Here is a 13,755-nt window from a genome sequence, read left to right as displayed (position 1 = left end):
GCGTCATGGGGCGGGGCCACGCAGCTCTGGGACGGGAGGTGGCTCTCTGGGAGGGGGCGGGGCCGGCACCGCAGGGGCAGGGCTCACCGCACTGCGTGATGTAGTCCACACAGCGGTACACGATCACCGGGATATCCGAGTCCCCAAGCTGCTGCTCCGACAGCGTGTCCCCCATGCTGGCGGCTGCTTTCTGGATGGCCCCCAGCCAACCCATGAAGTCCAGCCGCCGCTCGCCCTGTATGTACAGTGTCCTGGACCAGGGACAGTCAGTCACTGAGGGGCCTACACCTATCCCACCCTGTCCCCAGGCCCATCAGGCGGCTCCAGGCTTCTCAGAGCCCCTCAGGGAGGCCGTGGCTCACCTCCTTCGCTCCACCAGCACCAGCACCTGGTTCTCACTGTCCCCCTGGATGGCTGTGGAGGGGTTAGTCAAGGTGAGGTCCAGGTCTTGTTCCTGATCCCCAACCTGCTCCCTCCCTCTCTGAGCGCACACACATCCTTAGGACCCGCCCGCCAATGTATGGGGTGGCTGAGATGCACTCCAAGGACATGAGAGGGCAGGATGGCAGCTCTGGCCAAGCCAGGCAGAGCTCAGACTTCCAGGCAAGGGCTGGGGGCCTGGGAGCCCAGGATAGGGTGCCCTGGAGGCTGGGGGCCCAGGTCTGGTCCACGCACAAAGCTCCTGCAGTTTCCGTAGTTGCAGCGGCTCTTCGCAGGGCCCCTCCGGGAAGACAGCGCGGAGCTCCGAGCCACTGAGAGAGAACCAGCCCTCCTGGGCCCGCTGTAGGCTCAGGCCAGCTTTGTAGGGTAGGCGTCCCAGCCGCTCAAAATCCCGGGCCAGCAGATCCTCAGCCAGGGGAGGCACGAATGCCTGGCAGAGAGGCAGCCGGGGGAGACAGCATCAGCCAACAGCACTGCCTGCCCCAATGCCCCAGCTTCTTGGCTTACAGGCAGGTGCCCTCTTCCCACCCAGCGGCCTTCTCTTCCCCAAGGCAGAACCAAGCCCACAGATGGAACTTGGGTACCATGTCCCACTTCATACCTACTCAGATGTGCCCACCTCTGGAAAGCCTTCCCAGACACTTTCTGGAGGGCCCTTCTCTGGGCCCCCACAGCACCAAAGCATTCTTGCCCTCTGTTGTGGCACTGGTTACACTGTTGCTGCCGCCTGAACCCCACCCGCAGGGGAGCTGTCTTCCACACCCACATGGGAGCTACTGAAGGGCTAGGACTAAGCCTGGTTCATCTGGGTCCCCAGGTCTCTGCGGGCTGACTCTCAAGAGGCACACAAGACAACTGATCAATGGACAAGTGAATGATAAAAAGTCACAGGCTCTTACAGCACAGGGGACCCCACAGGCACCTGGCTCTAGTCCCCGAGGCAGAGCTCTCCCCGTGGCCTCACTGCCTCTTCCCTCCAGCCTCTGCTTGCTCGCCTCCAGGAACAAGGAGCACACTCCCCTGGAGGAGGCACTGTCCATCCTAAGATGGCTCTGACTGTCATTCACTTATTGAGCACCTGTGGAGTACAAGGCCACAGCCCTTCTTCTGCAGAGCTAAGACAGGTCTGACCAACCCTGCAGAGGGCTGCAGATTACAGTAGGCCCTTGGCGGGACAGGCCTGCTCCATGTCTGCTGCCCTCCATCTAGCTGCTGCTCTCTAGATGGGGGAGCTGGGATACATGGGATTGGTCAGTAGGCCCCACCTTCCCCCGTCAGACACCCTTACACCCGCCCTGCTACCCCAGGCCCACCTTAGCAATACACTTGACCCACTCATGAGCCTGCTCCATGCTCTCCAGCCCAAACAGGTACAGCCGTTCTCCCTCTGTGTACACCTCAAAGGTGTGCTCAAAGCTGCAAATACACAGGCCAGGACTCAGGCCCACCTCATCCAGCACTGGCCCACCCCCAACCTGCACCATCAACCGCCATCCTCTGCCCCCTCCACACTGCCTTGGCGCTTGTCCTTACTCGGTCCCCTAAGAGGTGGTGGAAAAGTCTTGGGCTGGGGCCTCAAAAGACCGGGGTCGGCCCTTATGCAGCCTCCGTTTGCTGTGTGACCCTGGGGAGGTCCTCCCCTTCTCTGGGCCTATTTCCCTGTCTCCCCAGTGGGGGACTGTACCTTATAGCAACCACAGTCTGATTTGCCCAGGGGTGCTCACCCATGGGTATCGGGAAGGGGCACTGCCAGGCACACAATCTCGCTGGCCCGAATCTCTCCGTTGGGGGTCACTGCCCGCTCATTCTCATAGTAGCTCAGGACCCCGTCACTAAGGACACACCAGCGCCGGCTGAACTCTGGGGAGAATTTGGGCAGGGGAGCCATCAGGGAGCCCCCCACCACCTGAAAACCACCTCTCCATCCTCCCAAGGCTCCCACTCCCATCTGACCCATGTGCTCTTCATTCTCTCAAGTTTCTCCCAAATCCATCCACCTCTCTGCATCCCCACCATGCCAGCCAGCCCACAAGTCATCCTCTCCCCCAGGCCTCTAAGGCAGCCCCTTCCAAAATCCCAGAGTGATCTAGCTAAAATCAGACCACATCCTTCCTCTAACCAAAACCATTCCATGGTCTTCAGGACAGACTCTGCACCCCTCAGCCTGCCATTCAAGGCCCTGCCAGGTCTACCCCTGCCTGTCTCTCCAGCTGCCTCTGTCACTCCTGGACACACATATCCCCACCCAGCACTCCCAGCTTTTGCAAGCCCTGTCCCCTCCACCCACCACCTGAATGTCACAGGAAAACTTATATGCCCCAATCTCCTTTTCTAGAAGCACCCATCACTCTCTACTCTGCCTCCTGCTACAATGGCTTTGAGAGACTGACAAGGTCCCACAAAAGAAATAGAAAGGAGAATCTGGACCAGGAAAGGTAATGGAAAGGATAGGTTGTCATGGCCATGCAGGCTTATACAGTTCACAGCACTGAGCTTTACAGTGGCTCAGAGCTTCCTGGCATCCAGGGCAAAAAGGATGACTCAGGCAGTTGTTACACAAATGACATTATCAGGCAGAGGGAGGCAGACCTGGGGCAATGAGGTTGTGAACAGCATGGAGTTCCAAAGAAATCTCTTTGGGAGTCGAAGGGCTTCGTCCCCATAGGAGAGCACACAGGAGGTGCTGAGGGATGTTGTCAGCAATGACCTCACAATGTTCCCACAGCAGACTCTGCCTCTCATCCTGTCTGTGAGGGCCTGACATTTGCTCTCTGAGGTCAATGTTTCCTCAGGTCTGACCCTGTGGATGGGCTCCCTCCAGGAGCACCAGCTCTGCCTGAGTCATCCTTCATTCTGCAGATATTTGCCAAGTGCCCACTGTGTGCTAGCCACTGTTCTAGGATCTGAGGGCTACAGGCAGTGGTGGCCAAAAGGAGTTTATGTCCCAGTGGGGTACAGAGAATCTATAGATAAGTACATTAATGGACAAATGAGTACCAGGTAAGTGATGTGAAGAAAATGCAGGGTAGCCGGGCGCGGTGACTCACGCCTGTAATCCCAGCACTTTGGGAGGCTGAGGCGGGCAGATCACCTGAGGTCGGGAGTTTGAGACCAGCCTGACCAACATGGTGAAATCCCATCTCTACTAACTAAATTAGCCAGGCATGATGGCGCATGCCTGTAATCCCAGCTACTCGGGAGGCTGAGGCAGGAGAATCGCTTGAACCCGGGAGGCAGAGGTTGCGGTGAGCCGACATTGAGCCATTGCACTCCAGCCTGGACAACAAGAGCGAAACTCCATCTCAAAAAAGAAAAGGAAATGCAGAGTAAAGGGAGAGATGGGGGGTGCTATTTTGCATAAGGTAGTCAGAGATGACATCTCTGCAGGAGTGATACTGAAACAGAGATCTGAGGAAAGTGAGGGATTGGCCATGCAGATACCTGGGGGAAAGCATTTCAGGCAGAGGGAACAGCATGGGCAAAGATCCTGGTAGGTGACAACATGTCTAAGAAACAGCGAGGAGACCAGCAGAGTGATTAGGGGGGTGGTTCAGAGAGGTAATGGGGGTGGTGGCCAACTGTGCGGGCTCTTATGGATTTTCTTCTGATTTGGGGAGTGAATGGAAGGCTGAGATCAGAGAGGGACAGGGCTTTCCGTTCAGTCCTCAAACTCCCTACCAGCCACAGGCTCTAACTACCAGATGCTCAGCAGAGCCCATACCCAGTAGGGGCTCAATAAAGGCTCATTTAGTCCAAAGAAACTCTGGCAGTGACCTGCTCTGCAGCGCCATACCCTACCCCTACTCCCACCAGGATCATTTAGGAAGCACCTTCTGCGTACCCCAAACTATATCCAGGAAGCCCTCTAGGGTGACTCTGCCAGAGTCCACTTGGCTGCCTCATGGGTCCACCAGTCTGGCCAGCCCTGGCTTCCCTAGCCCTGCAGCCATGCCCAGATGCCATGGGCCAGGGCAGGGTCTGGGGTGGCACCCACCTTCCCGGGCCCGGCGGTCCTGCAGCAGCTTGCCGGCAGAGGCGGTCTTGTAGAGGAAGCCACTGTGGCTCACGGTCGGCAGGATAACTGAGTAGTGCTTTTCCAGGGGCTTCATCGAGTCCAGCCGAGGCACCTCTTTGGAGGTGGGGAAAGGATGGCAGGTCATGCTGGCCACCCAAGAGGGTGTCCCCACCTCACTCCCACCTGGCCTGGGCATCCAGGCTCACTTTCGAATCGTCAGCCCCAGCTCCCTAACTGGCAGCCTCAAGCTCCCCTTCCTATCTGCAGGGTCTTGCCAAGGCTGTTTCTCCCTCTCCGCACTTGTGGAAATTCACTCCATTCCCAAGGCCCAGTTCCAGCACTGCCCCTTCCAGGAAGCCTCCCTGACTCCTGGCCCACCCCACTCTCCAGGTTGGAAGCACAGGCCAGGCACACTGGCATCAGGGGGGCATTGGACAAACTCAATAATAATCCCTGGAAAGAGGATTTTCCCAGATGGCAGGAAGCTCAAGGTGGCAGCCTGACTACAGCTCTGCTCCCCATGGTCAGCAATGGTGGGGGGGAGGGGCGGTTCTGCCCCCAAGCCCAAGCCAGTTGGGTGGTCTCCTGTGTCTCCCTGGACACCTGGGCTCTCTCCAGCCCAGTGTGCCCGGCCCACCCATGGCCCTGAGCCCGGAGCCCCAGCCTTGAGCTCCACCCTCAGTCCTAGGATGTGGCCCCAGAGGCCAGGCCTGGGCCATAAGCTGCACTGCTCAACGCACTGACCCCTCCTCACCCACCCCAAGGGGGAGCCAGTGGTACCCAAACCAGGTTCAGGACTGAGCCCCACCCAAGCAGGGCAGTAGACAGAGCTGCCATGGTGGGTGACCCACACATGGAGAAATGTAACACAGCATCCCTCACGCAGCAACACAAACACACTCTGCACACACATTCACTCCAAAGCTCTCAACATCCCCACAAACACAGACCCAGGGGTTCAGAGGTGCACAAACACCAGCACAGCTGCCAGCCATCCTGAGGGACCCACACTGCGAGTCAGGGAAGTCATCAACAGAGTCACAGAGACAGAGACACAGAGGAACATGCATACGCAGCACAAATACACACTGACGTGCAAACCCAAGCACACCCCAGCTCACACACAATTTACCAAGGGCCCTTGAGGAGCTGCGATCACGGCCTGAGAGCAGCACGTAAATCAAACCCCACTGGGCACTGCACAGCCTGGTGGACCCCCACCCCACGCTCACCTGTGGTCCGATTGTTCCGAAGGAATTCCATCTGCAGTGTCTGCCCCGCCTGCTCTGCAAGAGCCAGGGGCGTGGGGGCCTCGGGGTCCCCCGAGAAGCAGCTGATCCCGGCCCCACAGCCCAGGAGCGCCTGAGTCTCAGCCAGGTCTGTGGTGGTGACTGCAGCACACAGGGCCTAGGAAGAGGCAAGGGAGGGTCAGCCCAAGCAGGAGTGGGGGGCCCACAGGGAAAGAGGGTATGGGGGAGGAGAGGAAAGAAGAGGAAGGAGTCACCCAGGCCTGGAGCGGTCCATCCTCAGACTGAAAGAGAGAACAGGAAGGAAGGAAGGAGAGGGAAGAGAGAGGCCAAGGGGAGGAGGGGCGAGCAGGGGCTGCCTAGCGGAGGCCAGGGGATCCCAGCTGCCCGGGGCCTCACCCCTGCTGGCAGCCTGGACACAGCTGCCCAGTCAGCCACAGAGCCTCCAGAGGATCTCAAGCTCCTTCTGCCTTGTGGAAGAGCGGTGGGGGGGGTGCTTTGTAGCTAATTCCTCCCACATTTGAATTCCTCACTGCCTGCCCAGCACTCCCAACCAATGGGAGTTGCCGCCCTCCTGGCTTGCAGGCTAGACTGGGTTGGGCTGGGAGCAGGACGCCTGGGTCCCTGGGAGGTGGAGGCCTGACTCCCAGCGGGCTTCTAGCTGGACTGAGTCTGCCTGGGAGGGGCAGTTTGGGGGAGGGGCTGAAGGCCAACCAGAGGTCACAAATGGCATACCCCTGCCTCAGAGCTGGCCGCCTCCTGCTCAGGCGGAGCCAGATCAGGGCCTGAGACTTGGCTCCCAGCCTGTCAGGGCCTGGGGCCCATACGGGGCCTCATCTTGAGTTGGGTGTGGATGGGGGTGGGTTGGAGCAGCCCAGCTGTTTTTCATGAGCCTGACAGGAAATAGCATCCCCATCAAGTTCACTCCTTTTGGCAGGATTCAGAAGCAACAGGACGGGGTGCAGGAGACTGAGGAATCGGGAGAGAGACAGACAGATGCTGGGGACGTGGCCTTGGCCCAAGGGTCAGGCCTGGCTCCTCCCTGCATGGCCAGAACTTTTCATATGGCTTAGGCAGGGCCCTTCTGCCCTCTAAACATCAGTTTCCCCATACGCCAAGGCATCTCCCTGAGCTAGTAGACGAGATGGGTTAAGACAGTGTAAGGAACAGGGCAGCAGAAAGACAAGGGTGGTCCCAAGGGGCCCCAGAGCTGCAGTATCCTGACCTTGTCCAGCTCCTCCTGGTTGCCAAAGAGTGGGTGGTAGCGGCGGTACTTGCCCTCACGGTACTTGGCCTCCAGGTGGCACCGCCGGGTGCTGGGGCTGCTGCTGGGCTGCAGGGCCTCACTGGGGGGCACATTGGCTGCCCAGAAGCGGTTCCCAGCGCCATTCCCCAGCTGTAAGAAGAGCTGCAGGGGTGTGTAGGAGGTCAGACGGGCCAGCTGACAGCCAGGGGCCGTGCCGGGCAGAAACTTGGTTTCTGAGGTTGTTAGGCAAGGGGCTGGGAGAGCCAGGCCATCTGCCCACTTTCCCAATGGGGAAGGTGAGGACAGCCTGGCCTGCTGGTGGCTGGGGATGCTCCTGCCACCAGAGCTGGGCTCTGAGTCTAGGTCTCAGGCTCAGTGACAGGACAGGGGGTCAGCAGCCTGACAGGTGGACGCCTCAGGCCCTGCGCCTGGTCCCAGGGGCCTTGCTGCTGCCCCACCCAGTTCCACATCTAGAGCTCTGCATTCCTGAGACTATGATAGCCGGGGGTGGGTGCCTAACCTGTCAGCCAATGGGGTAGGCAGGGATTTTGGAAACCTCTCCTGTCCCTGACATTCCTCTCTAGGCAAGAGGGATAGGGGTGGATTCGGGTGAGTGCAGGGATCCAGCATTCGGGAATCAGTTCCTTCCTTCATCCGGCTCCTCCTTCCACAGCCATTTCCTAGGCCCCCCCCACCTTGCCTCTTTGTCAGGTCGTGTATGGGGTGCTGGGGTCACAGCATAGAACAAAGCATAACAGTGCCTGCCACTACAGATTCACTCTATGTCTTCCAGCAAGTTATTTTCTCTCCCCAGGCTTCAAGGCTGTAAACTGGTTATTCTAATCCTAACTCCTTGCTTGTTCTGAAAGTCAGTTAATTAACATATGCAAAGTCCTTAGCACTTATGTGCCAAACACACTGTGGGGAGGTGAGAAAGGGATGTGACACTCCAAGTGCTCTGGAGTCTGCAGCCTGGGCCTAGCCTCCCATTGCAGGTTCTCCCCTGTATCTACCACATATGGGTACCTGGGAGTTTCCAGTACAGAGGCATAAATGGACACGTGTGTGCACACGCAGCATACATACATATACCCACTGGTGCACGTGAGTTCAGATGAAATGAAGGCTGAGGGCCTCTGAGAGGGTATGCAAGGTAGGGGAGAAGGCCCTGGGTCAGCCAGAAGTGAGATGGAAAGAGGCAAGGGTGGTGGTCAATGTGCATTTACAGGGTAATCTCAGACAGATTACAGCCCTGCCCAGGACCTCAGTTTACACATCTATTCAATGGATGAAAGTGAAATAAGAGGCCGGGCGCGGTGGCTCAAGCCTGTAATCCCAGCACTTTGGGAGGCCGAGACGGGCGGATCACGAGGTCAGGAGATCAAGACCATCCTGGCTAACACGGTGAAACCCCGTCTCTACTAAAAATACAAAAAAATTAGCTGGGCGTGGTGGCGGCGCCTGTAGTCCCAGCTACTCGGGAGGCTGAGGCAGGAGAATGGCGGGAACCCGGGAGGCGGAGCTTGCAGTGAGCCGAGATCGAGCCACTGCACTCCAGCCTGGGCGACAGAGCGAGACTCGGCCTCAAAAAAAAAAAAAAAAAAAAAGAAAGTGAAATAAGATCAGGAGTTAGCAAATACTTTCTCTAAAGGGCCAAACAGTAAATATTTTAGGTTTTACAGAACACATACAGTCTCTGCTGCATTTTCTTCCTTTTTTTTTTTTTTTTTTTTTAATATAACGCTTTAAAACTATAAAAACATTCTTAGCTCACTGGCCAGTTTGCTGACTTTGCCAAAAATTGCTTTTCCGAAATTCCCACCCACTAGATTATCATTAAGGATCTCTTCTAGCTCCAAGGTGCTGTGGTCACTGAGATAGGGAGGGGGCTGGGAGACCCAGACAGCTGTTGAATGGGGCAGAGTCCAAGTATCAGTGGCAAGCAGGGGCATCCCCACCTCGATAAGTGTTTCTGTCCACACCTTCCTGTCCATCTTCAGGCTCCGCACCTTGGAGACGCCAGCGCCCAGGCCACGGTGCTCCCCTGTAGACACAGGGCCAGACCCAGAATCACCTGTGCCCTCCCCTTCATGGAATCACTTACCCACCCCCAGTGTCCACTGGGACAGGCAGGGATGACAGGCCACAGGCAGGCGCCAGGGGGTAGGCCTGCTGGCAGCTCTGGAATCCAGCCATGCTCTCTTGCTCCCCACAGGGCAGGACTGAGCCCTGTAATCCTCGCCTGGGCTCCTGTACCAGCCCCCTGCAACTGGCTCCCTGGAACCATGCTTGGCCTCTTGCAGGCCACCCTTAACACAGCCCTGCCAGAGGTGATCTCTTTAAAATGCAAATCCCTGACTTCTAATCCCTGCTTTCACCCTCCAGTGGCTCCCAGAATTAGATCACAACTCCTTTCCTGCTTCCCCTCCATCATCTTTCTACCCAGACTGTCATCGCCCATGTCCTCATGGCCACTCCTTCTTGCCATTCAGATCTCAGCGGGCATGTCACCTCCTTACAGAGGGCCTCCCCAGCACACTTCCCAAGACTTGCTCCTCCACCTGGATCCCCACCTCCAGCAGCCCACAGCCACCACCTGAGCTATGTCAGCTCCCAGGAGGACAGAATCCCCAGCATCTGGCACACAGTGGCCAGATTGAGTGGCCTTGATTGAGCAGATGAATGAACCCTGGGCTCGACCATCTTGCATTTCATCTTCCTCATCCAGTCATTGAGAGTTTTCCACCATAGATCCTCAATAGCCCTCAAATGCTCACAGCTTCCCCAGGCCAGGCTTCCTCCTCCTCCCTCTCCTGGATCCTATGGCAGTCTCCTCACTGGTCTCTAGACTTGCCCCTCTAACTCAGTTTCCACCCACCAACCAGAGTCTGACCCACAAATCGGACCACGTCCCTGCCTCCCGTTGCCCTCCAGACAAAACACCAGCTCCTCCCTCTGCATGCAAAGCCCTGCCGGGTTCCTGCCAATTCCTCTTGCCCGGCCTCCCCTATTCTTCTGTAATGAGAGGAACACCGGACCCCAACAAGCCTGGGCTCAAATCTGGGCTCACTTACTTGCCAGGTGACCCTGAATAAGCCATTTCCTCTCCCTGTGCCTCCGAGTCCCCACCTGTGATGGGAGAAGTTGAACTTCTCCCGCCTGGCAATGTAAGGACTCAAGGCTAATCACAGGGGAAAGGCCTGGTGTGCAGGAGAAGCCTCATCAATAGCAGCTCTCTGACTGCTGTCTCCACTCCAGGCCCTCCTCCAGATAGGACACCTGGCATCCCAAATGGCCAACCCCACCACACCTCTGCCTGGTGCCCCAACCCCAGCACACACACCTGCACAGCGCTTGCAGATGACGACACAGAGGTTGATGGAGGCCCAGTCAGGCTGGGGAGCCCCGCAGTCAGCACAGAACCTGTTGGGGGCTGCAGCCCAGACGCGCTCGGCCACCTCTGAGGTAGACAGGGCCTCGGCGACAGCTCCCTGCATGGCCTCCAGCCACTGCTCCTTCTCTAGCTCTGAGTCAGCAGAGAAGCTGGGGACACAGGGGTGGGGAGGTTGGTGGGGATAGACTCAGAGGGATTTGGGAGCAGCACGAAGAGGCACAGAATGAAGTAGGGGACAAGGTGTTGGGAGCGCTTAGGCAAAAGAGTGAGGCATCCCATTCTGGTAGGGAAAGTAGGTGTGGACAAAGGCAAGGACACCAGGAACCCAACAGCGTATGGGGGCAGGGAAGCCCAGTGGGGGGCTCTGCCCAGCCTGCGGAATGAAGGCTGCTGGGAAGAAAATGATGCCTGAGCTAAGGTTTGACGGATCAGAAGGGCTGAGCCAGGTGAAGAGGTGAAAGGGCAGTCTAGATAGAGGGAACAGCATGTGCAAAGGGGCAGGATGGCACAGGGGGCATTCCAGGAGACAGGAGGGCAGACTGGCAGAGAAGAGGCTGGAAGACGGACAGGACAGGCCTGCATCAGGCAGAGGAAGTCAAAGTGCACCCTGAGGACGATGGAGAATCCACAGAGGGTTTAAGTGGAAAGGAGGGGAAGGTACAGAGATGTCTTTAAAAGACTCCTCCACCATCCCCATCCTCATTCCTATCCCAGCCCCAACTGTGACATGCTCCATGGCCTCACCCCACAAAGCACTCCATTGGCCCAGCATACCCAGACACCTGTGGCTGCCATAGCATGCCCTGCTCTTCAGGGTGGGAGGCCCTGGTTGAACAATAAATGATGACTGTCCCTGAAAAAATTTAGTTTTAAAAAGACCCTTCTGGCTCTTTCCCTGCCACCACCGAGTCACACATGTGACCATGAGTCTACTCCACCCATAACCCATTGCCACAACCAAGGAAGGCATCGCTGCTGGAGGTGTGATGGCCATTAATGCCATCTTATGGAGGTCCTGGAGACCTCCTCCTCCACAACCTAGCACGTGCAATTTGCAAAGCTGCCAAAGGTGGAGCCAAGACGCCAAGCTCACCTTCCTGTGCTTGCGCCCAAATGCAATGAGCCACGCATGCGAGCTGGAGGAGGCCCTTTGTGTAGAACACCAAGTCTACCTCTTTAGGGTTGATGGCAACAAGAAACCCGGGAATGGGCAGGCCTCTCAGACTGACAATCAGAGAACGCCTGTCAGGTGGGGCTGTAGCTGTGTGGTAGTTAAGGTCTATGGCAAAGAATCTCAGGCCAAGGATGTCATCAAAGAGAACTTCAAATGCAAGAAATGAGCAAATAAAAACTTATCTCTCAAAAATAAGGCCCCCCGGCAGTCAAAGCAGTTGGAGTAAAGAGGCTGACAGGCACGGGTGGCCTAAGAGTGAGGAGGCAGGCGCTGGGGCCAAGGGTCCACCAGGCCCGGGCCAGAAGGGTGACAGCAGAGGGATGGGACCAGATGGGATAAAAAGGAAAGGCACGGGCCAGGTGCAGTGGCTCACCCCTGTAATCCCAGCGCTTTGGGAGCCTGAGGTGGGTGGATCACCTGAGGTCAGGAGTTCCAGACCAGCTTGACCAACATGGCAAAACCCGATCTCTACTAAAAATACAAAAATTAGCGTGGTGACGTGCACCTGTAATCGCGGCTACTTGGGGAGGCCGAAGCAGGAGAATCACTTGAACCTGGAGGCAGAGGTGGCAGTGAGCTGAGATTGTGCCACTGCACTCTAGCCTCGGAGACAGAGCAAAACTCTGTCTCAAAAAGAAAAAAAAAGGAAAGGCATGAGTCCTTCCCTCTTGGTTGGAGAGACAGGCCCCTGGGAAGAACAGGGAGCTGAAAGCGGGAGGTGACTACAGCCGTCAGACATGCAGGACAGAGCTCAGCAGAAAGATCCCACTGGAGATAGACACCTGGGCTAAGAGCAGAGAAGTAGGAGGGTTGGGGGTGATGCTAGTGTTTATTGACCAGTTACTACCAGTATTACAAACACTTCCCCAGGAAACTGAGGCACACAGAGGCCAAGTGATTTCCCAGGTCACACAGCTAGTCAGTGATGGACCCAGGATTCAAACCCGGGCATAGTTGAGTAGATCAGAGGTAGCGGCTGAAGGCCTGGGAGTGGGCAAGGCTGCCCAGGGAGAGGGCAGAGGACAGAGAAAGACACCAAGGGACAGCTAAGGTTAGAGGAAACCAAGACGGCAGAGCCTTGGTGGCCCAGAGACAATGACTGAGGAGCAGCCTCATGAGAGACAAGAGCACTCTCCAGGGGTGGTGCAGGCGTAGGGGCAGTGGGTGCAGGAGGCCAGCATGGGCAACCCCTGAGCAGCATGGCGGGCAGGGGAGGACAGCAGTGGCCAAGCGGCACAGGGGAGAGTGAGACCTCTTAGGAGGAAGGGAGATCAGAGTGAGTTAGCAAGTGACGGGAGAGGGGCTCCACAGGTGGGGCAGGGCGGAGCAGGGTGAGGGAACCAATCCCACAGGAAGGGGCAGCCTCCCACGTTGAGCAAAAGGAAAACATTAGGAAGGAGTGAGGATGCCGGTGAGCCAAGAGGATGGAGGGTCACCTGAAGATGCGGTAGGGCGTAGTGAGGTCGAAGCTGCGCCGGTCCACTTCCTTCACGTTGCCCACGCTCATGTCGATGAAGGTGATGCCAATGCCTAGGTGGTACTCCTGGAGGGCGGGTGGGACGGGATGAGGGCAAGGCTTTAGGGGCAGGGCATGAGGCTTGGGACGGGGAGAGGAAGGGAAGGTAGTGCAACTCAGGGACTGGGGGGGTGCCCAGGAGGGAGACAGCGGGGGACACGGGAAGCTGGGCGGGGCAAGGGGCTGCAGGTTCAGGGCCCACACAGCAATGAGCAGAGGTGCGGGGGCGCAGGGGCCAGGGCAGGGACTGGAGGGTGATGCTCAGAGCTTGGGGGAAGTGGTCAGAACTGGGGAAAGCGAGGACACATCCAGGCAAAGGGCTGGGCTCAGTGCAGGAAAAGAGGGAAGAGAAAAGGCAGAGCTAAGGTCCTAGGTGAGCCTGGGGCAGGGTAGGCGGGCATGGGCAGGGGAGAGGTTCTGTGACCCCTTAGCACCTCTAGATTCTTGTAGAGCTGCACTTTGTCCCCGACCACGGCCACATACAGCTTATTCTTGAAGCCACGAAGCTCCAGGCTGCCAGCGCGGTCAGGTTGCTCTGAGCCTGGAACTCCCAGCAGATAAGCGCTAGAGAGCCGGGCCCGGGCACGCTGCTCAGCCATGGCCTGCTGCAGGGCCTGCATCCACTCCTTCCGCTCCACTACAGGAGAAGGGTGGAGGAGTAAGCCCAAGGTCGGCCTGGCAGGGAGCCCCTCAGGGGTCTCCTGGCCCTAGGCTCCTCAGGC

At 57.6% G+C, this 13,755-nt stretch overlaps 1 protein-coding gene across 4 annotated transcripts in view; it reads right to left on the bottom strand.

Annotated features, from left to right (window-relative positions):
- The window catches only part of ARAP1 (ArfGAP with RhoGAP domain, ankyrin repeat and PH domain 1), an 82,412-nt gene that overhangs the window by 12,364 nt on the left and 56,293 nt on the right, over positions 1-13,755 (bottom strand). For 3 of the 4 annotated variants that reach the window (XM_011993652.1, XM_011993653.1, XM_011993654.1), the window contains 12 exons: positions 13,468-13,670; positions 12,954-13,060; positions 10,293-10,492; positions 8,908-8,993; positions 6,929-7,111; positions 5,689-5,863; positions 4,436-4,570; positions 2,166-2,301; positions 1,755-1,857; positions 676-871; positions 363-414; positions 88-251 (listed from right to left, as the gene is read on the bottom strand). In XM_011993652.1, coding sequence (XP_011849042.1) covers positions 88-251; positions 363-414; positions 676-871; positions 1,755-1,857; positions 2,166-2,301; positions 4,436-4,570; positions 5,689-5,863; positions 6,929-7,111; positions 8,908-8,993; positions 10,293-10,492; positions 12,954-13,060; positions 13,468-13,670 — 1,740 coding nt within the window. The remainder of the gene's footprint in view (positions 1-87; positions 252-362; positions 415-675; positions 872-1,754; positions 1,858-2,165; positions 2,302-4,435; positions 4,571-5,688; positions 5,864-6,928; positions 7,112-8,907; positions 8,994-10,292; positions 10,493-12,953; positions 13,061-13,467; positions 13,671-13,755) is intronic. The other variant, XM_011993655.1, reaches the window with a different exon arrangement.

This window comes from Mandrillus leucophaeus, unplaced genomic scaffold (assembly GCF_000951045.1).
Source record: "Mandrillus leucophaeus isolate KB7577 unplaced genomic scaffold, Mleu.le_1.0 Scaffold432, whole genome shotgun sequence".
Taxonomy (NCBI): domain Eukaryota; kingdom Metazoa; phylum Chordata; class Mammalia; order Primates; family Cercopithecidae; genus Mandrillus; species Mandrillus leucophaeus.
Note: the sequence above shows the minus strand (reverse complement) of the source record. Positions and strands in the feature narration are given on the sequence as shown.